This window comes from Lethenteron reissneri, chromosome 21, assembly GCF_015708825.2.
Source record: "Lethenteron reissneri isolate LAM-NWPU_2019-01 chromosome 21, ASM1570882v1, whole genome shotgun sequence".
Lineage (NCBI taxonomy): Eukaryota > Metazoa > Chordata > Hyperoartia > Petromyzontiformes > Petromyzontidae > Lethenteron > Lethenteron reissneri.
In genome coordinates this window covers 13,104,804-13,130,777 of record NC_083799.1, presented here as the reverse complement: position 1 = coordinate 13,130,777, position 25,974 = coordinate 13,104,804, and the positions used below count along the sequence as shown (strand labels likewise).

The following is a 25,974-nucleotide window of genomic DNA, read 5'->3' as shown; positions in this document are numbered from 1 at the left end:
CATCGCCCCGCCCCCTCATCGCCCCGCCCCCTCATCGCCCCGCCCCCTCTCCTCCGCCCCCGCATCCTCCCTCCCGAGGAACCCCGGGGGCCACCGGAACCGGTATGTCCGTGACGTCATGCGGCCTAACTTCCGGCGCAGCCCCCACCGTTGGCCTGCTCTCCCGGCCGACTCCGCCCGCGGCCGCACGGCTCGAGACGCTCCTCCTGAACCGCGCTCCTAGGAGTGGCATCCCGCTCGTAGGCGGTGCTCGCTCTCTCCGCGCGAGGTATTTGCCTCTCGTCCCGTCTGTTGTTTTTTTTTTGTCCCCCGCCTCCCGCGTTCCGTGCCACACCGCCGCGATTGCCTGAGGGCGGGAGGAGCGAAGGCCTAGTTGGGCCGGAGGTCCTCACGGAGCCTCGGTCTTGCCTGGATTTCTCCCCCCCCCACCCCTCCCCCTCCCCGGGCGATGGCTGCATCTCCTCTCGTCGGGCTTCGTAGCCCGGAGGTGGTTTCCGTCGGGATTGTGCGCTTTTTGGCGTTGGGTTGTTGTTGGGGTCGTTCGTTTTTGTGGAGTCTTGCAATCTCGAGCCTACGCGAGGGGGAATGGGGCTTTGAATGACGCTTGGTTTTGTGTGGCGGGGGAAAGTGGCGGTGCTGGTGGCGGCGGTTTTTGGTGCTGAGAACGCCGGAGTTGGTTTGTGCGCGGGGATATCGGCGTCTCCTTAGCAAAGAAACCGCAAACCCGGTTCATTACGAGTAGCATTTGTTTATTGCATACGAGACAAACATGTCCAGTGTCCTTGATTCATCAGACGTAGCCCGTATCGTGTGTGTAACCCCTCGGCTATTACAAGAGACATGAGTGTAATTACTCCAATTAGACGATAAATAATACAAATGCTCAATGTAATTTTGCTCTCTTATTACACGAGAGATACACAGCACGTCGGTTTTGCGTGATCTGCCTTCATTAAGCGAGAAGGAAGTCATGTTGTGTAATTAGGAATTATGTCATTGGTGTTATCCGGAGGAATGTACTGCATCCACTACACACACTAACTGGGTTTCGTGTAATTATCCCGGTGTGTACTATGAGGCAATACAAACCCTTTTATGTAATTCCTATATCTAATTACGTACGTGTTGACGCGCGCGCACTGATGCAGTCTTACCTCACGGCATAGCGCGGCGCGTTGCTACTGTACAGTAATGTCACTTGGCTGGAACGTCTTCGCAGCTGCGTGTATCCCCCAGCAGGTATCGTGTTCAAAGTCTCCGTTTCTCTCGAATCCATTCGCTCACGACGATTGAAATAACTGGAACCTTAAAAAAATTACCACGAGCAACATCTTACCACCTTTGTCGCTGACACTGCATTTTTTGACATCGCTCTAAAATAGCATTAACGCAGCATCATCCTAAGCCATACATTGTTTTCGTTCGAGCTTGCGACCCAGAGTTAACGGGCCACGCATGCACACCTGTACGGCCGGCTATGCGGTGTCCGTGACTGACCGTCGTTTCGCGGTGGTCACAGCTTTGTGGAGGTAAAGGCGAGACCTGTTTGATTGCGTGACTCGCTCCCGACCGCTTGTGTGCTTCTTTTTGTATTCGCTCCCGACGTGAAAGAGATGGAAACAAGACGGCGCGCTGGTGGTCGTCACTGCAGTTGCAACGCTGCGACACGGCTGATGGGCCTAGAGTTGTTTTTCGCATTCGACCCGCGTTGTTTTTACACTACGATAAAGAATTATTTTGGTTAAAAAAACTACTTACGAAAGCAGATTAAACGACTTCATTGAGATGATGGGTTTTTTTTTTAATTCGAAACTTTTTTTTTATTCTAAGTTAAATTGGTTCAACGAAATCGGATTATATTGCTACATGTAATAAGGGGCCACTGGCACTAGTGAAAGAATGCGTGGTCACTCCACTCAAACGTTTCATCTGCTCCCAGGGCCCTCTCCCTGCGTTTCGCCTCATGAATGAGCAGTTGTAAGAAACGGACAACAGCTGTGTGGTTCATTCAAAAACGCGGGGGGGGGGGGGGTGGGAATTGTAATCCGCGCAAAGAAATTCAATAATCTACCGCACAAAATCCATGCTAAATGGATATTTGAACCTTATGGCGGGACCCCGGGGTCCCGAATAAACGGAAGTCAAAATCGTAATTTTTTTTATTTTTGGCGACTCCGTTCCACCACGCACATAAACGCCGCGACCCACCCGGCACGCGGATCATTCTGTTGTCGTGTCGTGTCCAAGCGCAGAAGAGCTGAACAAGCGAATGCACTCCATGCTGGGGTACAGGCAGGATCATAAGTCGTATCCAAAGCTGCTCAAACTGCCTACACGATTTAAGTCCTTTATTTGTCATCACGGGATGCATAATACAGTGAAACTGCTCTTATCTTCATTATTATTTGTGAACTACCAATGTCTGCAGCCAGGATCATTTGATGACAATCCTATTACCTGCAGATATTTAACAGATGAGATGCGTTGCACCGTTAATTCCTCCTGTTTGATAATACTTATCTTCATCATGGGACCTTTTTTGCCAGTACCAAAATATGAGAATAGGTTTTCCCCTTTTTGCTGGCAAAAAAACGGTTGTTAAGATGTTTAAACACCAAAGTGAAACCTTTGACAAGGAATCATGTCTGTCTGTGTGTGTGTTTCTGTGTCTGTGTTTTGTCTCTCTCTCTCAAAGTTAGTTCTACCTGATGACGGTTGCTTGTGTTTAATCGAAACGTCGTATTCTATTTAAATTATTTTCTTTCTACGTGACTTTACCGAAATAACCAAAGCGTAATATATGCATTGTCTTTTAAACTGATTGGTCCACACCAGAGACAGCTTTCTTTTGAGCCAAGTCTCAAAACGGTGTTAGACCAGAGGACGACATTTTGAGACTAGGCTCAAAAGAAAGCTGTCTCTGGTGTGGAACAATCAGTTTAAAAGACAATACCTATATTATCAGAGTATGTTTTTTGTTTGCATTCTGACCACAAGTATTGTGGTTAATGCAGACATGATTCCTTGTAAAAGGTTTCAGTTTGGTGTTTTGACATCTTAACACCTGTTTTGTTGCCAAAAAAGGGGAAAACCTATTCTCAATACTTATCTTGTCCGTATGCATCTGCGGTTAAGCCATAGTCCCCACATACTATTCGTATCAATGCGGATAAGAGGAGCGGCGACCCACTACTCTGTAGAGTAACATTGGTATAAACGCTTATTACAATATGAACAGCGCATTGAAAACGCGTACTATTTTATGTACTGTTTACAAAGTCTGTTCACAAATCCACACTGAGAAACACGATGATTGACAGGGATGTAAATACTTTTTCGATATTGTATTTAAATAGAGGTACAGCAGGTAAGTAGTTTTCAGTTTTAAAGGCATAGTTTAACAAGACAACACTTGCCACCATCCTTCAAATCCATTGGTGAAAAAGAGCAAAGTTTTTCTTTACATTATAATATAATGTTTATGCGCGAGCCAGGGGCTCATGGGACCCTGAGGTCCCGCCATGAGGTTCATTTCCACACCATGGAAATGACAAGGACATCGTTGTGTTTTTTCCGCGGCAAGGATGGCCGCCTTTAGATCTCTTGGATCACACACGGCTCATCTTCCACATCAAGTAATCTTCTACGATGACATGCGAGCTCTGTATCAAGTGTCCGGTCACACATCTGCTCATTATTTTATGTTGACGTGCACACTGTTGAGTAATCCGGACCCACAGGCACCCGCCCAGCACTCTGTGCTAAGCGATGTTGTAGCTGTGGTGGCCGATGGACGAATGTATTACCCACATCAACACCGTTTCATCATCTCAGAGATCCCGGAGTAATGCTTCGTGTTTAATCTCAGCGTGGAAAGGGTTCCTATGTAGTAGAATGGGGTCAGCCCAAGCAAAACGCCATTGTTTAGATTTTTAGTAGATGTGAGTCAGCCTGAATACAATGAAATCGGCAGAGATGCAGTGTATCACATGGATACGCCCATAAAACAAGTCCCACCAATTAAAAATAGATTCTTGTAGTGTCATACTGATGCTATGAACCATGGAGGATGGTTGATATTATTTCCGTGGAAACATTATGATCGGGTGAAGCCTCACTCCGTATCTAAAGCTTGTAACAAAAACTGTCCGATTGGAAACAACAGCCTTTCTTGAAACGCCGCTTGTTATTTCCGCAGGACTGGCTGGCCGAAGCAGGTTGCTGCATCGACGGCGGCGCGCATTTGTTCCCCGCTTTCCGGTCCCGTCTGCAGCACGAACGAGTACCATCGCTGTCCACAAAATTGACCGCCGACTCAACGGGGGACGAAAATGATTGCGCGGTGTCACCAGAGAGGTGCGTCGTGGGAGCGCCCCGCTGCCAACGATGGCACCGCCTGCACGACAACTTTATGATAACGTCTCGGGCTTTTCCAAGAAACGCGCAGGCCCCTCTCCGATGTTCGCCTCCAGAGAAAACAGATGAAGAAACAGAAGCGCAAACGCTTGTTTAGGTTAGGTCTGACGAGCGCTGTCTTTTGAAAAATTAACACATCCACCGCACCTCGCCAAAGAACTGCTCGTAGAAAAATTTGGGGGGGGGGGGGTGGGGGGGAAAAAAACTGGATTATCGTTACCTTTAGTTTAAAAAAAAAAGCAAACGTTTTACGAGTCCTGTGCAATCTTTGATTTGATTGCTCGCAGGGAGAACCTTCTTGCCCAGTTGCAGAGCTTTGTTTCTGACAAGGAGAAAGCTGCGCATCCTGAGCCGTGCAACCTCCCCCTCTTCCCCTTGCCCCGTTCCCCCAAAGCAACCGGATCCCATCGCCTGCCCCGGTCTCTCTACCCTGCCCAACGCGCACCTCCCTTCCTCTTCCTCCCCCTCCTCCTCCTCCCCCCCCCATCGTCGCCCTCGTCCCACCGCACAAGGCGCCCGGCTTGCCTCCTGTCCCGCCCGATTGTCCTCTCCTTCATATTTTCGGCACCGCTGCGAGTCCGCGTCGGCGACCATGTCAGAGGGGTGCGGGCGCGAACGGCGCGTGGACGCGGAGTACGCCGTGTGCCTGCTGGAGCAGCTGCGCGGTTTCTACGAGCGCCAGCTGCTCACCGACGTCGTGCTGGTTGCCGAGGGCAACGAGTTCCCGTGCCACCGGACTGTGCTGGCCGCGTGCAGCTCCTACTTCCGGTTAGTGGAGCCGATATTCGCGCGCACGCGTACATACACACGCGCACGCACACAGACGCGCGCGGTTGTCGTCACAGTTATTTGACCTTGACTTAAAGCTTTCGTGACTGCAGGAATTCATGTTCTTTGGAAATTTCGGTAAAGCCACGTAGATAGAAAAATAATAAAAATATCACGACATTTCGATCGCTGTATTCTTTTCACCCGATGGCGATTGCTTGTGTTGCGATCGAAACGTCGTGATATTTTTTATTGTTCAACGGTTTTACTTAACTTGATTCCTCTGTTTGTCGTGGTCAAATCTTGTAATCAAAATTTCGTCCACTTCCCGTTGTCCGATCAATTCCACATTTTGCACACGTACTCAGATCCGGTGACAAATGCATGCCTGTATCAAAATCGGCATCAATTAATAAATTAATTCGCTACTTTAAAGCCATTTCATTTTGTATGGACGACTTTTTTTTGTGGAAGTCAAAAACGCCGCGATCCCTAAACTGTGGAATCTGCTCGCACAAAAGCAGGCGCCGCATGTCTCAGACACCATTGACGTACTTCTCGGCCGTGAGTTAAACTAAGTTATTTAAAAAAACACTTTTTTAAAGGAGTTAATTTTTTTTTATTTCCGTGGCTTTACCGAAAGACCCAAAGAATAGTTATTTGACCGTACGCCTTGTCACGCTAGAGAGTGTAGCTTATGAAGGCAGATGGCCTCTGAATGTTCGAGCATGGTACAGTAAAACCATGGATTTTGCTAAACTGCCGTTTACTGCCACCATTATAGCCCCGTTGCTATTCAAAACAACCTGGCATCATGCATGGTGGTTGCCCATCAAAGCGCTATTCAGGCTTAACCCTACTTAAATTATCTGACGGAATTGAGTGCAACACACACATGTAAAACGACGGAGAGTTGAGGCTGTTTGCAGCATCCGTTAAGATCTGTACAGCACGCGAGGAGGTCGTGTGTTCTCTAACCCAGGATTCAACCTCACAGCTCGCGTGCACATAGGCGTCCATGCGGGTCCACATTCCTGCATGAGTCACTCGCATCATGTCCGCCCACACGCACAGACTCCTTCCTTTTGTGACCATGACTTATACCTAGCGATGGATACCCAATGTGCAAAGCCTGGCCATGCCGCATTTAGTTGCTGATGAAGGGTTGAAGCCGGGCAAGCGTTTGAACTGCACTTCACGACACGGTGAGCACGTGTACAGTTTCTGTGCCATTCGTGGCGAAGCTGGAAATTATAACGTTTTGTGGGGTTCTTCAACCCTGATCTCACGATGGGGCCTGTGCAGTTTCCACTGATGTACTGCCCTTTGCCATTCCGCTGATGGACGAAGGGCTCCCCCGTGCAGCGTCGGTCACGGGAATGATTTAACCATACGTTGCCACGCTGGTCGGTACGGGTTGGTGAAGCGGAAGGGTCGCCCTGGACCGGTTTTGGCGTCGCTCAGAGGTGCAGACATCACTTCATTGTTTTAGCCATGATTGGGAATGGAATTGAGATCATCTGGTTCGCAGAGCAATATGCTTTGAACCGTTTAACCCCTCTACCTGTATTTAAATGAAAAAGAGCTAATAAAATAATATTTCTGCCACTTACCATTTTGAGAATACTGAGTGTATTAGGTTTGCTAGTACAGAAATGGATTCATGAACTAATCTGTATAGCGTTGATAGTGTATTATCCCCTTGTGTGCTTGGGATAAAAAAAAATGTTGGTTCTCTGGTTTCATTCACATGCCAAATGCGCATTAATGAGATTGGCTGAATCTCCGAATGCAATTACTTACCCTCTTGAAAAAAAAAGTCTTAAGAATCTTGAAACTTTCCTGGTTGGCATTACTATTTTGACTGTTATCAAGAGGGACCTGGGTGACAAATGAGGCATTCCTGGATAAATAAAGTGCATGTTTATTTGAATGATTTTCCACTAAAAATTATGAAAGAGAGGATTTTGGTCATCGTATCAATAGGTTGGTTATTGAAGGCAGACCTCGATAAAAATTCTGAATTGAACTGGCACGTGACATTCACTTGGAGGGACTTTGGAAATGTAAAATTGATGATGAAAAGCAACAAAGATATCAATGTCCGTAGAGCAGCGGTCCCCAACCTTTTGGCACCAGGGACCGGTTTTGTAGAAGACTATTTTTTCACGGACCGGGGTGGGGGAGGGTCATCATTGGGTCTTTCCCCCTTTTCAAAGAAGCTCTCCAGCGACGTTTGTTTTTTACTCATGTTGGCTAGGGGTTAGCAGCTTGTGGGCTTACCAAAAAACTGTGACTGAGACAAGTGCGCAGTGCGGGAAGGAGGCGCGGACAGAAGTGGTGAATTAAATAATGGGCGGGCCACGCGCGGACTCACCGCTCACCTCCTGCTGTGCGGCCCGGTTCCTAACAGGCCACGGACCGGTACCGGTCCACGGCCTGGGGGTTGGGGACCCCTGCCCGAGAGGACAACAGAGTTTTGAATCTGTGTGAAGTGCCCGCTGTGACAGGGATAATAAGCATGTAGACACCGCTGAAGGCAATATAAGAAAAGCAGAGTAATGTCCACAAGAGCATGGAGAGATAACAAAATAATATTATCATCAACTTGTAATGCACCACTGAGTAATATCTTACTCTTGAAGAGAGAGAGCGACGCAGAGGTACGAGGAACCACAGACGAGCGGGGAAGGGCGGTTGAACCGGTGCCACGTGGGAGGAAACCGGAGGGTCTGAAGAAAACTCACACGTGCGAGAGGTCAACACTATCCTGCCTTCTCCTTGCGGGCCAGGGTATGGTATCTCAACAGCCACGGAAAGGGCGTTACGCAATGTTTTTGCGATCCACCAACCTTTGCCTCCGCAGTGCTGGATTTGGGGTGTACGGCACCACCGACTGGCTAAGATGAGTGCTTGGTAGTTTTATTTTAGAGATAGAAAGAAGCAACATGGATTATGACACACGTGCATTTTAGAGACATCATATTCACTCTGAACAAGTTTAAGAGGATATCTGCCGAGGAGATGGAGCGATAAAATCAGGTTTTATGCAGGTGCTAGGTGGATTGTTACATCACTGGACCGTGATGGATATTGAATGCTTTTTGGGAAGCCTTCATCCGGCAGTGGATTGGTCATGGCTGAAGATTTTTATTTTTAAACACACTTTCTAGAACTTTCCAGGCCTCGTTGCAATCACTGCACATGCCAAGCCGCAGAACTTGCTGTGCGCGCTGGAGTTTATAATTTGTATTGATTTTGTGAGTGTTGAGTCTGCGTCAGCGTCTCTGTTTTTTTTTTTAGTCTGGCTGGATGATGCATTAGGGGAGGGGATTAGCATGCAGGGAGAGCACTATAAGAGGGTTGCGGTGACTAATGATGAAAGTTTTCGCATCGTGACGAAAATATGAGAGAAAATGTTCCTTTTTGGTACGAAGCAACACTGGGAAATATAGTATTTCCACAAGGCAGGAGCACTCTTGAATCTGTGACTAAACACGACGTTTTTAGGTTTGGCCTTGTTGCGGTTCAGGGTTTTTTTTGTTTACGACATTGTTCTTCACTAATTTTCAGAGGGAAGGGGGCACTTTCATCGGTAAGACATCATCTCTGTAAGGGCTGTCACATTTGAAAACATTGGGGTTTGGCAGCACGATGATGGGGGTGTTTTCACATTTGTGTATTGTCGGGGGCCGCACGTTAGGGGTCGCACTAAATGCCACCAGGGACAGCCACTGGCCCGCGCGAGCCTTGCAATTAAGGACACTGATTTACGGTGCCTCGAGACACCGACGGAATTAAGCTCTTCACGTGTACTCATTGTAATAACATTACACATTCACAAATTGATATTGACCCGCTGAATAATTGCTCCCACTTTCAATTGTCTCTTCAAGTCGTCCAGACATCGGCCCTTGATCTGGAGACGCAGGAGCACGTTGAAGCGAGCAACATTGATCCATTGTTGATGGTAGTTTCGACTTAGATAATGTCCTTGGGTCATTTTTTATTGGACGGTGTTCTTGAGCTTCATGACATAGACAACACTAATAGTCAATCAAATGAGCTGACATTAACCATGTGACAGCATCGCCGGTTTTCTATAATGCAGGCTTCAATGGTACCACATTACCCAGGTACTCGCTTGCACAAGAGATGGTGAGCCTCTGGACTCTCACTGGATTGAATACATAAAGTAAAATGAGTCTTCTTGGTTCTTTCGGTAAAGTCATGTAGAAGGGAAATAATAAAATAATAAAAATTAAACATAATAAAATCATTCTCACGACGTTTCAGCCACAACGCAAGCAGCCGTCCTCAGGTGAAGACCAGGTCTGTCGGGGAGACAGCGTCTGAATGAAACACCACCACGCTTGGAGCGTATATTTAAGCTGGGTTGGAAGGGGAAGAGCGCCTTGACAAAAGAATTTGCATATCAAAAGGAATTTAGCATATTTATGGGAAATACAGATAAAATAATGAGCTTCCCCTTGTTAGTCCACTGCTGGATGAAAGCCTTCCCATGTCAGGGGGGTTATCCGACCGTACTTTATCGCGCTGCGTCAGTGCGGTGTGGTAAAGCACGGAACCCCAGGACCGGTTCGTATCACTCGACACTGATGTTAGTCATTGCCAGGATTCGAACTCGGGTGGCCAGGTTCGCTACTCACTGAGGATTGACTTGCGAACAGTGGGCCACAGCATTCAGTGGACATTGATTTGTGCCAATAAGGCCTCGGCAAAAGATGATACCTTGTGGTTTGACTCGTCCATTGTTTCTCGATGTTCAAGTGCATTTATATTTTTCTTTATAAAGTTCATATTAAAATAAGCACCACATGCCTATGTTGGTGCTGGCTTGGCAATAACAAACTCTCCCCACTGTTGTCCTCCTTACCCCCCTTCCCTTCCCCAACCGCCTTTCTCTCCAATAATAACCCCCCCCTCCCCGCCCAGGGCCATGTTCATGAGCGGGCTGAGTGAGAGCAAGCAGACCCATGTGAACCTGCACAACGTGGACTCGGCGACGCTGCAGATCATCGTGGCTTACGCGTACACGGGCCACCTGGAGATGAGTGACGGGGTCGCGGAGCAGCTGTTTGAGACGGCCACCTTCCTGCAGGTCTGCCGCGTCATTCCGCGCCGTGTCATTCCACACCGTGTCATTCCACGCCGTGTCATTCCACGCCGTGTCAATCCACGCCGAGTCATTCCACTCCGTGTCATTCCACGCCGAGTCATTCCACGCCGTGTCATTCCATGCCGCGTCATTCCGCACCGCGTCACTCCTCACCACGTCACCCCGCACCGCATGTTATTGGCACCGTGTCACTCTGCGCCCTGCACCTCATTCCTCCGCTGTCCTTTACTGCGCACCGCGTTAGTCCACGCCATTCTCATAAAAGACCCGGCATGTAAACACGGTGTTGTCCATGACTCTGACATTGAAATGAAAACTCGAGATACTGGTGGCTAGGTTGCTCGAAGGTCGGAGCACTCGGTGGTGTCGCTGAGATGCTTCAGACATCCGTGTTTAAGAGATTATTTCAAGTGCAGTGAGTTGATGATGAAGCCGTTGTTTTAAATTTTGGTTTTCACTTAATTTGACTGAATTCTGTCTTGGAGAAAAACAAACACATTTTACTGCAATGCAAACAGGAAAGTAACAAATAACCTAAACACATTTGTCAATATCACCTCCTTAAAAAAATACGTAATCGGCGACATTTCGAGAAATAGCCCTTGGTTATTGCTCGTAAACATAGGAAAGTAGTTGAGAAGTGGTTCAACCCCTTGGGTGTGGATTGAAACAAAACCACTAGCTGTTTACTAACACACTGGGGGGCGGGTGGTCACTCTTGTGCTGGAGTTCCATGTTCCTCCTTCATTTCATGGAATGACGCTGACAGCATATTTGTACTACACTGTGGTAACATTTTTTTCAATTATTAAAATAAATGACAAATGTGTCTGCATTTCAAGAGCATCGTGTTCACTTGGCCTCCCTCCCTCCCGCCACTTTCTGCCGCCCACCGCTGCACTGCCTCGTGCAGGTAGAGGAGGTGGTGTGTCGCTGCCGTGACTACCTGGTGAAGAAGGTGTGCACGGAGAACTGCCTGCACCTGCTCGGCTTTGCAGACATGTATGCGTGCGGCGAGCTCAAGACGGCGGCTCGTCGCATGGTGGAGCACCGCTTCCCGGCGCTGTGCCGGCACGAGCACTTCCTTCAGCTCCAGCCGCAGCTGCTCATGGAGGTGAGCGGAACAGAGACGTCCAATGGCATCGACGACGGCGACAGTAACATCCGTTTAGCGGTTTCTGACGGTGTCCCGGTGCGACCAGAGGAATTGTAACTCGCTTAAGTATTGTTGAATTTCCTTCGCACAGTACATAGCCAGCCGATCTGATCGCAGGAGCGGAAAGGGCAGTACCAGTTGATTTTTTTTTTATCAACGTTTTTATCATCGTGATTTTCTTTAGATTACCCTCTTGCCTATGACCTTATTCACCAAGGAGGATGTGACCGATCGTGTCGCCTTTCGGAAGCTAATGGCAAGGTTGAGCGGGGGGGGGATATTGCTCACAAACATGCGAGATTAATTTTAGGTGACCACACGGCTGTTCCATTTGGTCGTCAGCAGAGGGCAGTGGTGCAGCAAATTCGAAGATGTTAAGTGACTCGAATGCTTCTTGACTTAACCAACCTGCGCTGATCACCTCGAGTCGTGTGGTGTGACTTGATAGCAATGTTTCATTATCCCCTCCGCAGGTGCTCGGCAGCGACAACCTCAACGTGGAGAAGGAGGAGACGGTGCGGGAAGCGGCCATGCTGTGGCTGGAGTACAGCCCGTCGTCGCGCTCGCAGTACCTCTCCGCCGTGCTCGGGCACATCCGCATCGACGCGCTGTCTGAGGTGCTGCCCCCCCCCTCCCTCCACGTGACCCTGAGCCCCGTGACCTCATGACACCATGCGACCCCTCGCCTCCAAATCCTACCACACTTTGCCCCACGAACTCACGACCTCACGACCTCACAACCCCACAACCCCACAACCCCACATCCCACAAGCTGCAATCCCTGGCCCGGCCCCTTTAACCCCTATGACCGGTTGCATAAGCGTTCGACGCGTACCGTTGCACCGTTAAATAAAAAAAAAGTCCTTTTTTTTTTTACATCTGTTCCCCCCAGCTCACGGTTTCTATGTTCATGATAACTGTTGATAATATTAGACAATGCCCGAGAAGACACGGGGTGAGGACCGTCCACCGTTTTGGCTGACGGCTGAGTGATGGTGCTTGGCACATCAGCAACTCAAATGTGGGTAAAAAACAAAACAGGCCATAGGTTGCATTGGGGAGGAGGTGGCAAGTAGCCAATAAAATTTCAACCCTTACCATAACCACCTTGCCACTATCACGAGCCCTGACAATGACCCTCATCAACTGACCAAATTGCCACTAGTTTCAGCCCTCCCACTAACCAAAACCAGATCGTCAACCTCACCAGGTAGTCGGCGACCAACCAGCCTCTAGTACTCATCCTCCCAATTGACGCACTATGAATGCATGTTGAACTTCTTTAGCACCGTACGTAGCCATCCATGTAATTTGTTGGTTGCACTAATCGGTTGGCCCCTGTTCAATTACGGGCTCACAAGATATTCCTATTCTCCTCTGCCCATGACTGACTGTCGCTTCTCTACGAAGTGTTTTCATTCACACTTTTCCGTAGAAGTACACGAACCCTCCCTTTTCTGCAAAGACCATATCCGTTTTGTACAGCATTTTGAGATGCATTTGCAGTTAGACGTTATAAATCAATTGGAATGACACTAATCCGACTGGCGGTCCTAACACTAAACGATGACTCCGATCCTGCCAGGGGTGCCCCAGTTAAAATCTATCCAGGGCCTTGTGTCACGTGCGTCCAGTACAAACTTGTAATCAGAGAGCCCAGCCACTACTAGTGGCTGTCGCATCAACTCCAATCCTGCGAAGCATCCTTGTCTCTCTTCGTCTGCGGCCTCCCTCCCACGCAATGCTCCTCTGTGAACCACATCCGCACGGTCCAGCGGAAGGTGTGGACACCTGCTCCGTAAATGGGAGATGAACGAATCTGCAACGCGTCACCATGGAGCAGCCAAACAAACGATGGCCTGCTTGGTAAACGCGCTGTTGCTGTGCTCATTCGCAGGAGGACTGCGTGGAATACATGGGGCGTCGCGGTGGCCAGATGTTAACTCTGTCGCCTGGTATGCAGGAGTTTGTGGTTTCGATCCTGACCCTGATGCCTGTATATTTGGAGTTTGCATGTTCTCCCCTGTGGTCGCGTGGATTTTTGTACGGGTCCTCCGGTTTTTTTCCTCCATGTGTAAAAGTGTGCGTTTAGAGTAGTAGTTGTTTGCTATAAGTTTCCACACAATAAGCCACTTCGTTGAGTTATCATTTGTAGCCAGGTCACTTCTTAAAAAGAGCTATCTAGCTCAGTGGGCCTTACCTGGTCAAATCTAAAATAGTTTTCTTTAGTACATTCACCGTCCCTTGATTCCATCAACTGGATTTCGAACTTCACGTATGCCACGCAGATTTCTTCCATTCGAGGTGGTCCCAGCGCCGCGTGGCGGTGGTGTCTGTGGTGCTATCTTTGCGTGTGGCGTGCTGTGTAGGTGACGCAACGCGCCTGGTTCCAGGGCCTCCCGCCCAACGACAAGTCTGTGGTGGTGCAGGGCCTCTACAAGTCCATGCCACGCTTCTTCAAGCCGCGACTGGGCATGACCAAGGAGGAGATGGTGGTGTTTGTGGAGGTGCCGGTTGGGGATGAGGGCAGCCGCCCGGGAGCCCAGGCGGCCATCTGCTACAGCCCTCAGGCCGGAAAGGCAATGCCCTTTAAATATATTTTGATATAAATACGTGTGTGTGTGTATTTATGACGTTCTTTTAAATTACTTTATGGCTGAAAGCAAGATATACGGTAACATCTCAGCTCGCCGGACCCCGATTAACCGGGGTTTGCATTTAGCCGCACCAAGAATCTGAATGCATGATCTGTACGAAAGAGGCTCGGCACCCCGAGCCTGGGTTAACTGAGTCCCCTCTTTGGCTCCACGTTCGACGCATCCGATCGTGACGGTTGCCCCCCCCCCCTACCCCTCGTGTGCACCCCACAGGTTTACCGCTTGTGCAGCCCTCCCGGCGAGCTGCGCAAGGTGGGCGTGCTGGTCACGCCGGACAACGACCTCTATATTGCCGGGGGCATGGCGCTCTCGGGCTCCCCGGGCTTCGGGGCGAGTGGCGGCGGCGGCTCGGAGCCTGCGCCGGCCACTCCGCAGCAAGCCCACCCGCACGGCCGCGTGCCAGTGCGCTCCTTCTACTGGTTCGACGCGCAGCAAAACGCCTGGGTGGGCAAGGCGCCCATGCTGCAGGCGCGGACGCAACCGGCGCTCGTATACTGCCGTGCGCAGGTGGGGGAGGGGGTGGAACCGCACGGCCGACATCGCCCTCGCCAGTCCCGTCCCCCAAAACACCCCCCCGACACCTCGCTCGTCCCCATCCTCCGCTCCTTCCCCCGTGACAATCCCTGAAGTGCCATCGTCACCTCAACTCCACTCCTCTCATCTCCCCCTACTCTACGATCACCGCTCCTTCCCGTCCACCCACTTCCTCCCCTTGCTGTCTTCTCCCTTTCCTGGGCGCCAGTTGCCCCGTCTGGTTCTGCCTTCCCAACTCTCAACTCCTCTCCTCCCCGCCACACTTCACAATGCTAACCACCGCCACGTACACCTCACCCGTGCGCGCACGTTCTCGCAGGTGGAAATGTACACGTGTGCTTGCGTGCGTGCGCGTCCAGGTGTACGCGCTGGGTGGCGAGGTGGTGGTGGAGCCGGGCCGGCGCTCGGTGGAGCGCTACGACGTGCGGCGCGACGCGTGGTCGCCCGTGTCGCCGGCCCCCTTCCCGTGGCAGTGGTGCGCGGCGGTGGAGTGCCGCGGGCGCGTCTACGCCATGGCGCACGACCGCACCTTCTGCTACGACCCGGCCGCTGACTCGTGGACGGAGCTGTCGCTGCGCCGCACGAGCCGCTGCTTCGCCTCGGCCGCCGCCCTCGACGGCCGCATCTACTACATCGGCGGGCTGCACATCAGCGGCGGCGGCTGCGGCATCAGGGTGCCGTCGGGCACTCTCAACGGCTCCTCCATCTCGGTGGAGGTGTTCGACTCGCAGGCCAACGCGTGGGAGATGCGCGCCTGCATCCCCGCGCGCCGCTACTCGGACCCGTGCGTGCGCGCCTTCGCGCTGCTCGGCTCGCTCTGCGTGTTCCTGCGCGAGACGCACCTGGCCGACCGGCCGCGCTACGCCGTCTACCGCTACGACGCGGCGCTCGACCGCTGGGAGCTGCTGCAGCAGGTGTCGGAGCGCGTGCTCTGGGACCTGGGCCGCGACTTCAAGTGCACCGTGGTGAAGCTCTACCCGTCGTGCCTCGCCGAGTCGCCGTGGAAGCCGCCGCCGCCGCCCGCGTCGCTCTCGCCCATGGTGGAGATCGACAGCTTCGACGATATCGAGGAGGTGGTGCTCATCCCACCCGACTGACGAGACGAGGCGGAGGGAGGCGGGCGGACACCGAGGAGAGAGGGGCGAGCGGGGGCAGAGAACGCACCCGAGCGGAGAGAGAGATAGAGACGGAGAGGGAGCGACAGAGGAGTAGGACTGAGGAACGCGACACGGGAAGCGAGGGAAGACGACCGACCTCAAAGACCCTCCTCGGTCAAATCCTCGGGCTGACCGAAATTGCAGTTGCGAATGGAAAAAAAGAGTAAAATAAAAAAATACGTGTGCATCATTATGTTGGGGTCAAACGCGGGGTTAGGTGAAAAAGTCGTTTGTCAGCTGTCCGTATCTCCCGCCCTCCGAGACACATTCACGGACGACGCTTTGTGCATGCTGGGCACACGACGTGCGTAATTATATCTTTGAGACGTCGCCGGAGCCCGCTGCTTGCGCCATGACCACCGCGTGACCTCTGCGTGCGGAGCGCCAGCCCCCCCCCCACCCCCCCACCGACGGCTCGTGTGCAGTAATGAAGTAATAGCGAGCCGCTCGCCCGCCCGCTTGCCCAGCCGGCGCCGTGTCCACAGCTCGGCGCTGCGACGCATCAATCAGCCTACACGTCGTGTGACTATGTAAACCGTTCATTTGTTTTGTATATTTAGCCCCTCATCGGTGCAGTGTGGCTGCTGCTCATTTTTCGTCGTCTTTTTTTTTTCCACCTGATCAGTGTTTTCCTGGATGCACCTTCATTATTAGGGTGAACCCCACCCCCCCACCCCCCCTCCTCCCTCCCCTCTCCCCCCCGTGTCGTGTTTTGTATATTTGTATAATTTCCAGCGGACTGCATACTATAGCCTACAGACCCCAGACCCTTCCGAACCCCCCCCCATCAAACTCTGCCTCTTGACCATCCTTGACCACCCCTCCCCCTTGCCTCCTCATCCATCGCCTCTTTCCTCGTCTGCAGTCTGGAGTTCTTGGTTGGGGTCTGGCGATTCCCCCCCCCCCCCCCGTTCGTGCGTTATGCAGCGTCGCGAAACTGGGAGAGCTGCAGACTGCCGACGACTCCGTTCGTGGCTAGGAACCGTTGAGTTCTGCGGCGACCGTTGATCTTTCTGTGAGCCGCCTGTCGAGCCCTGCCAATCAAACGTGTTTATTAGGAAGTCATTGGCCGGTGAGTTTCCAGCGATCGCATGCATTGCCCACCGCCGCTAGGGATCTGACGGCCACATTTGAATGATATAGCCTTGAGAGTCCATCAGCCTGTCGGTCTGGGTTGGTCCGAAGCTCTTGAGGACCAATCCCGGCAAACGTATGTTCTCGCATCAAACTCTGGATGGGTCTCTTACTTTCAGAGTCTCATCAGCAGGACCTTGGGTGTCGGGGTGAGAGCACTGTTCCAGCACTGTTGTTGTACGGTGCAGTGCATCGAATTTCGTAAATAAATGAGGGGGACATTTACTTATTGTTGATCTCCTGGAGAAGAGGAGTTGAGTACTCATCTGCCCTGGAACTGGTTGGTGTATGAAGATCTGAGCTGGCACTGCACTGCAGCTAGCACCCTGTAGTTTTTTAAACAACAACAACAACAACAAAGGAGTTTGCGTTTATAGTTTTAATTCCCACAATGTCTCACGTGGGCACTGCTACTTTCAACATTGAGTTCCCCTCGCGTGTTGTTCAAGAGACCATTGATGGTCCGTAACCTTCACTTGGCTGGAAACTGGACGAACGATCGCAGAACTCGGCAGTTCATCGCCGTAACAGGGAGGCGTTGGCATCATTTTGTCATCGCGAGTCTCGGCCGGGAGAGTGGGGGGGGGTGACGCACGCGCTGCAGACGCGAGAGAGACGCAACGCCCATCGTGGGTTCACGGCGATGGCTTGCGCATGTCCCCCCACTTGCACTGCGGACAAGCGCTCTCCGTGGCGGAGATGGCGACTTACCCTCGAGTCGGCATGGCAAAGAGCAATTTAACCAAGTAACGGCAGCGTGCGGGCGCTCTCCAATTGGTCGGACGTTAACTCTCATCGCGATGTGTTGAAAGCATTGGCCGCTTCCTTCTGTGCTACTCGACTTCTGGTGTGCTCACTTGAATGAAGCCCAGCGGTTGTGGGGCCGTTGCTGCCGTGAGTAATCACTGCAGGCCAGCGCCATGACAGAGACACTGAAGCTGATGTCGCAGAGATCCTGGCTTCGAATCCGGGTTTCAGCCACCCATGACTTTTAACTGGGTTCTCAAGAGTAGCGAGTTGATCATTTCCGCCCGGTCACCAATAACTGCATTAAAAAAAGTCACATTTGTTCGACTAAAATCTGGCTCTGGGGATTGCATAGGAAAATGCATACGTGTATTAATATTATATATGGTAAGGTGGGAGTCTCTTTTTGCAGGATGGGACCTGGGGTGCAGAAAGAATATACGCTATGGACAAAGTTGTCACGGATATTTGCGTTAAGCATTGAGCAAAAATGGGACATAAGTGGTCCATCGAGGGCTGTTCTGTGGCTCCGAAGTCCTGTTGAAGGGTCTTGAGAAACAATCTTCGGAGCCATTCTCTGACACAAAATTGGTATGGCTAGAGTTTTTAATTAGTGACATATCATGACTCTACCGTACTACAATTGGAATACAGTGTTGCTGTTAAAAAAAACTAATAGGAAATTATTATTCTCAGCACTGATGTTGGTGAAATGATGTGGCGATCGATTCGGAGCAAATCCCTTTGGAAGTGGACGTTGATCGTTTTTCTGTTCATGAACCGGGCCACGGGAAAAGTGAGCGGGTCGAGTGAGAGATTGGTCCAGACGAAGCGATTGTCCTTGCTAAATTCCTCCCCGCGGCGCCCACGTTAGACCGCACCGCATGCCTCTTTATCGGCGCTTCCCTGTGATTACTGGGTGACGACACTATTAAATATGTTCAAAATAAAGGAGTGGTGCTTCCGCAGATTTGTGTGGGCCTGACCGGGGCCAGTGAATCCAGAGGCAATCGTGAAGCACGTTGGTGCAGCCAATCACACTCGAGGATTTGCGGTTATCTCACGGCGTCAATCGGACACGTGTTGGAGAGCTGAACGATATGTTTTTTGTTTGTTGGAGAAGTTTTGAGCAACGCGCGAATGCTGCCGTGCGATTGGCTGCGTGTTCGTTTTGCCGACGAGCTGCGGGACACCGTGACCTTTACATTTCAGCGAAGGCTTTTAATGGCGGGGAGGCAATGCCATTGTCGGAATCGACGCAGAAGTGGGATTTTTACGGAACGTACAAATAATGAAAGTACAAAGCAAATCGTTTTATCACCGTTGCTAATATTGTTATCCCAACACTGATCTTTCCCGGGTGAGAGCAAAGCCTGTCCATGCAACTTGGGGCCCCACCACCTATGGGGACGGCCGTTGAAACGCAACGGCGTAACGATGACGCCGTGTGAAAGTCACCCGTGTTCTGTCGCGAGTGACTGAATCCTGTTGCGAGTAACCGAATCCACTCCGGGGACCTGGGAAGACGTTTTGCGAGTGCCGACCGGGAATTGGGTGGGTGGGTGGGTGAGGGAAGGGTGTCGGGGGCGAAGTTTTTCGAGCGCTCCGTGTCGATTCTCGACCTCTCGCCGAAGGAGGTGCACGCGATGGGGCAGGGAAAACGTGCGCCTGCCTCACACCCCGCTTCCAACTCTGTCCCCCCCCACTCCCTCCCTTCCTCTGCATCCTCGCAATCTATGCCTTCCCTCGTTTACCATGGTGTAACGGTTCTTTTTCTATGTAAATGTTTTATTTTATCGCCCTCCTTGACGGAGGCATTTTTGTACGTTGAGCCGTTGTTGGCCAAAGATTCGTCTCAAGTCCCCTCCGCTCCAGGTTGGCCCTCGAGTCTGAACCGAGGTTTTTTTGTTGTTTTTACAGAGCGCAGCACGTCAGCTGTGGTGACACGGCCACAATTGGCACGATATTGAGGATGATGAACAGTTATTTCCACAAACTTCAAATTTTTGCCCGCTACACTGCCTGGGCAGATATGGCTCCAGGTCAGAAACCCCTTGCATCAATGTTGTTGTTACACGGCCAAAAACAGTGCTTGTTGATGTAAAAGGTGCGTGTTTAAAATAAAATATAAACCTTTGGAAAAGGTTTTCGCAGTGATTGACCCGATCACAATTGGTGTTGTTAATATCTTACTGCATTGGGTGGTACCGACAAGTGTAGTTTCAAATCCGAGCCCATGAACTACACAATGGGTTTGAGGAAATGATTATCGGCAACCCGGACCGGATTCTTGGGGGGCAAACTGGAGCAGATTGCACCACGTCCTTCTCTTCCTCTGAGCTTCGTGCTGCAGTCCAGTGCGTCCGGTAGCTCCACCCCTAGTTTTCGACTGTTTACAGGGTTGGACTTGCATATTGTTACTGGCAGCTTGGCTGCATCGCTTCTCTTCGGGTTCTGCCGAGTTGCACATTCTGGTAATGTGATGCTCACACACGTGAACGCGCACACAATGCACCCTCGCGCGTACACACACACACGTGCACACCGTGTGTCCAGGAAGCTCAATGCTCTGAACTTGGGTTCTATAACTTGTTGCCTGTGACTGTGCAACCCCGTCCACAACCAGTGTCCGTCGTAGACGCAGAACCACTCCCACGCCCGGCCATTTCAAATCGAGCAATGAGGGAGTGTGACGAACTCGCGCGGAAAGGTGAACTGGCAGGCTATACCCAGGAGGCCAAAACATAACGGAATTGGCATTCAATGGCATTTATTCACGGATTCATTAATGCCGCTCTTTTTTTTTTGTTGACTTGCGAAGGAGGGCGATTGCTCGAGATGTTCGCTCGGGTGTTGGATTTTTCCCTGCAATGCATCCTCGCGGTTTAGCCTGCAGTTGCCCCTTCGCTCGCGTGGTCTCGTGCACTCCGCGTCCCCCTCGACGATGTCGCTGTTCGCCCAAGTGGCTTCCTGATTGGAGTGTCGGTGGACAAAGCCATCGACCTGAACGTAAAAGGAATCGCAGCGGTGTGTGGGGCGAGACGCTGATACGATTCCGCACGCCTCTCATTATTATCAACACTTGGGTTGTGGAGTTGGGCCCTCTCGGCCTCGGAGGTTCAAAATTGTTGTTGCTTTGGAAATGCCGAACCGGTGAATAAATTAAACTGCTCTGTGCGAACCCTCCACCCCCACCTGTGTGTTGGAGACGCATGCGACGGGAAGCTTTTGTGACCGATAAACCGCAGACCTTGGGGCCTGTACCGCGCACTGCATCCCACACTGAGCAGTCGTCTCGTGTTGACGCACACGGTGAGCCCGTGTGCACTCGGCTCTTTGTTCAGTCTACTGCTGGATGAGGACCTTTCCATGTGTGAGTTATGGTGGTTGTCTGACCGTACTCTTTCTATGTGGGGGACATAGACGTAGGAGCATAGTTCAGTACAGCTTTTGATTTCTGCACTGCCCTCTGATTAAATGGTAGTCGTGCTGCGGTCTAGAGCACCAATTGTGTGCGTGACGGTCGCCCATCCAAGCACTATCCAGGCTCAAGCCTGCTGTGCATGTATTGGTTATCGACCTCGATTACATAGACGGCATGATTCGGATTGGTACACGCTAAACTCAGATCTACCGTCGATATAGAGAAATCATTCGTGGATTGTGAGCAATACGGTGGAAGCTATGCACGCATCGAATCCAGCACTGGAGGCAGTGAGGGTTGGTGGATGACCATCATACTCCCTTTCCTATGGGCGTCGAAATTCCATACCCTGTATAAATTTCGATTTAAAGCTTTCGTGACTGCAGGGATTCATCTTCCTGGTTCTTTCGGTAAAGTCACGTAGAAGGGAAGTAATAAAATACAAATAAAACAATAAAATTATTCTCATTACGTTTCGGCCACAACGCAAGCAGCCGTCCTCAGGTGAAAACCAGGTCTGTCGAGGCGACAGCGTCTGAATGAGCTTCATTCACAAACCAGGTCTGTCGAGGCGACAGCGTCTGAATGAAGCTCGACAGACCTGGTTTTCACCTGAGAACGGCTGCTTGCGTTGTGGCCGAAACGTCGTGAGAATAATTTTATTATGTTTTATTTTTATTATTTTATTACTTCTACGTGACTTTACCGAAAGAACCAAGAAGATGCCATACCCTGGCTTACCAAGAGAAGGCGGTACAGCGACTGATACCTTTCGTCTCTTCTGTCTGGAACAGTGTTGCCCCCTCGCTATTCGTGGGGTTTCTCCGGGTGCTTCAGTTTCCTCCCACATGTATGATCACTCAACAGTTGGCTGACAAGAAAAATAATTTATAGAGAACCGCAGAGCTTAGGCATTTGCTCAAAGTGGCGGCTAGCCATCAGGCTGATGATGCCTTCCGGTTTGTGGTTCCTGGACGATTGCGAGATGCAATTTTCCTGAATGACGACGCAATATAAAACTACACATGATTACAATAGAATAATAATGATACACGGGTCTTCACCAAAAGTTAAAAAAGTCGCAGTTTAGTCCATCAGCCTCTTGGCTTTCTGAACCATGGTTATTCAGCACCATTTGAACAGAAAATACTGCACCGATTTTGACTTCTCCAAGTCTCATCAACGCAGTGGTGGCCTAAGAAGACATTTCTGTTGGGTTGCCTGATGTTAAAGACAAGGAGCCATTCGGTACGACCGTTACGTGTTCGTGGATGGCAGAACATCAACACTCCCAAGATGTATTGTGCATCGTCATAACGTGAACTGATTGCTTGAACAAATGCTGGTGGAAATAATTGGTCCAGGAGGCCCAGAGGCTGATGGAACTAAATTCTAAATTTATGTTTATATTGCGAACACAGCCAGCTCTCTTTTGAGATTTATACTATTGACCGAAATCGTACTTCTCCCGCTTTACAAAAGCTTCAGCATCTCAAATTTCGATTTAAAGCTTTCGTGACTGCAGGGATTCATCTTCTTGGTTCTTTCGGTAAAGTCACGTAGAAGGGAAGTCGCCTCGACAGACCTGGTTTTCACCTGAGGACGGCTGCTTGCGTTGTGGCCGAAACGTCGTGAGAATTGTTTTATGTTTTATTTTTATTATTTCAGCATTTCACTTTATGGGAGGTCAATTATTTGTGTTAATAATCGGGAAGACAAATGTTAATTGCCTGGCTTTTGGGTGAAGTTCTGTACAAGATCAGAGCCACTTGAACCATCATGTGAATTGCAGTCCTCCTCCCCCGTGTCCTTGCCTCGTCTCCCACTCACCCTGCCACTCTGCCCGCGTCTCTCGGTGCATTATTGATGACACTTGCTCTGCCAGGCAGCCCATCCGCAGTAATGGCTCGCTGATGAGCCTAGAGGGACACGCTCGCACTCATCGTCGAAGCCAGGACACCGCCAGCGTCGTCTCCTCGCTCCCTCGTGGCACGCCGCGTGTGCAGAGGAGTTATTTTAGAGACTCGCGACGCACTCCGTCCCTGTCCCTCGAATTAACTCCCGTCCCGTCCTCTTTTCGTCTCTCTCTCCCCTTAGTGTTCCCCTAAGTGTACTCCCACCCACCCACACACGTACTGCAGATCCCCGATTAGCTTCATCGGCATGGTGGAGTGCTATATAATTGAGAGCGCGCACACTCGGACATACAAACACAAAGATCCCTTCTACCTCTTTGTGATTTGTCAGGGCAAGTGCTGATAGCGATGATTGAATGAAGACCGTGACGGCGCACGAGCGAGTGGTGTGGTCGGAAACCACGCCCAGCCGCCTTTGTCTCCCCATTGCTGATGTATAGCCCCCGCACAAGGTGTTGAATTATGGCCGAGTCAATATATGGTAACCCAGGACAGATTCAGATATCACTTGCTACTTGATGGTAGCCATGGCTGGGAATTGAATCCAAGTTACCAGCTTCATAGCACAGTGATAATACTGGTAGGAACCACCTGGTTACACCAGCCCACAGGGGATTATTGTGTCCGTCCGTCGTGCATCCTAAAATGGGTGGGGCTGGGTGGGGAGGGTGGGGTGAGGTGAGGCTGGGCGGGGTTGGTCACCCCGTGGTGCCCTTGTAAAACTCAACGTTTAATCTACTCACGCCGGCTTGTGCCCGCCCTCACAGTCGGCCATATTTGCAGAATACACCACGCCGCCGTTGACCCTGGCCATTGACCGAGCAAACCAACGTTCCTACCAGCTTCCTCCGCAGGAATGTGTTACGTATCTACTGCCACCGCTTTCCACGGATAGAAATAGCAGCTGCCATTCGCTACCCGACAGTCGTGCTCGTGCGTGGCTGCTATAAAATGCCACAAGCCACTCTCGCTATTATTTGTGGCCAGGTCACTTCTGAAAAAAACTGCGAAATAGCTCAGTGGGCCTTACCTGGTAAAGTAAAAAAAAAAGTTGGTGTGCCATTTTGAGGCCACCTGCAGTGTCGAAGGCTCGCTGGCAGGTCATGAGACATGGCCAGGTGTTCACTGAGATGACTGCCAGATGTCTCCACCTTCACTCCCCACTGTTAACGCTGGAAATGACGATGAAAAAAGTAATCGGAACAGCGTTTCCCATCATTAGCAAAGTTTATTTTTTTATCGGAACAGTATTAGCCAAGCGAATGGGCGGGTCCCCCTAGTGTGAAAGTGGGGGCCTTCGCATGCAGAGTATCCAGCAGTAGTCTGCAGTTAAGTGAGTCCTACTAATGATGATACCGGTCTACATTTGTCTATCACTGCTGTGTGCTCTCAGTCGGTCACATTTGCTGACATTTATTTGATGGCCCAAGACTAGCGGATTACAATGCGCTTCTTAATGTTTGTATAATGCATAACGTCTGGCTTGTTTTAAACCGTATTATGTTATTTTAAACTCCCACTCTGCTATCTTGCTGTATTTTATCCGCCCGGTACTTTGCTCATTGTTGTGAGTATTGCTCCTCCGCCCCCCATTGCTGTTGGAAGGCGACTGCCTCCAATTGCCTAAGTAGCGTCCTTCACGAGCTTGCTCCACAGAGGCCGATCTTGACACCGCTGGTACCAGTCATCGGCAAGTCCATTCAGCTTAACAGCCTCCTGTGCCAGATTAGTCCTCTCCCCAGCCCTTGCCGTGCCCATGTTGCTTCCTCTGTCCGGCCAAAGATAAGCTGCGAGGGTTATGGGTCGGCAACCAAAATAACAAGAACAATTTTTTGGGAATTCGGTCAAAAAACCGAAATATTTCAAGAGCCGTAATGTGAATAGGAGACGGTCCTCATAATGAACGTCACGAAGCAGCCCTGAAAGAGAGCCGCGGGTTGCCGACCGCTGTGTTCGGGCATGCGGTGGCTGGATATGCGGGCTGCATGACCCAGCCAATGTATCCTCCCTCGCCTGTTGAATGAGCTCACCGGCGCTTTCTGTTGGTGGATCTGTGCCACTGCTTCCCGTTTCACGTCCAGGCGAACACACAGGAACGCCTACACACAAAGGCAAATATCCCCCGTGTAGTATTTAACAGACTGTTGGGGCAAGTGCTGTAAGCGAGCACTTGTGAAAGCCGGTGCAGCACACGGTGACCAACATTTCGCCCGGCCGCCTTTGCCTCCCCATTGTATTGTGTTTAACTTCTTTTGTATCGTATGTAGCCAACCACACCAGGTACAGTACTAATTTAAGGCTGAGTCGACCCAGGTTCACCCACACAAGAACACCTACCCAGTCTACAAGCAGTTTCGAGTTTCAAGGGTAAAGCCGATTGTTATTTTTCATGCAGTTTCAAGTTTGTTTGTAAGGGCGAGAATTCAGAGACCAAGATGAGTGTCGTTGGCAAGTGAAAATAACAAAAAGCAATCTGTGCAAAAACAATTGTCACACGAGAAACGTAAAACATCGCACGAACATAACGTTACATCATGAATTCCCTGTAGTGTAAGCCGGCACGGGCAGATGATGTTTGGACTGATCACAGTACACTTAGAGAAACGTAGAACAGTTCAATATTGATTTAAAACTTTCGAGACTGCAGGAATCCATCCTCTTTGTTTCTTTCGGTAAAGTCACACGTGTTGCGATCGAAACGTCGTGATTTGTTTGATTTTATTTCGAACTCCGTGACTTTACCGAAAGAACCAAAGCGTATGCGTAGAACAGTTGTAGGCTGACCTATTGTGCTCGTGTGTGAACAGACAGGGACTCGTGTCCATTGAGCTGCAGTGACGCCGCCGTGCATGCTCGTTTTAACGCTGTTCCGTCTATTCTCATCGGACACGGGAGCGCGCTGCACGCGCTTGACAACACGCAAGG

The 25,974-nt window shown here is 50.7% G+C and overlaps 1 protein-coding gene across 1 annotated transcript; it reads left to right on the top strand.

Annotated features, from left to right (window-relative positions):
- The first annotated feature begins 129 nt into the window (after window positions 1–129).
- Window positions 130–20,890, top strand: KBTBD2 (kelch repeat and BTB domain containing 2). Its single transcript, XM_061555850.1, has 8 exons — window positions 130–268; window positions 4,199–5,184; window positions 10,141–10,306; window positions 11,238–11,438; window positions 11,954–12,097; window positions 13,850–14,059; window positions 14,351–14,644; window positions 15,031–20,890. The coding sequence occupies exons 2-8, from the start codon at window positions 5,009–5,011 to the stop codon at window positions 15,766–15,768; spliced, it is 1,929 nt and encodes a 642-aa protein (XP_061411834.1). The 5' UTR covers window positions 130–268; window positions 4,199–5,008; the 3' UTR covers window positions 15,769–20,890.
- The last annotated feature ends 5,084 nt before the right edge of the window (window positions 20,891–25,974 follow it).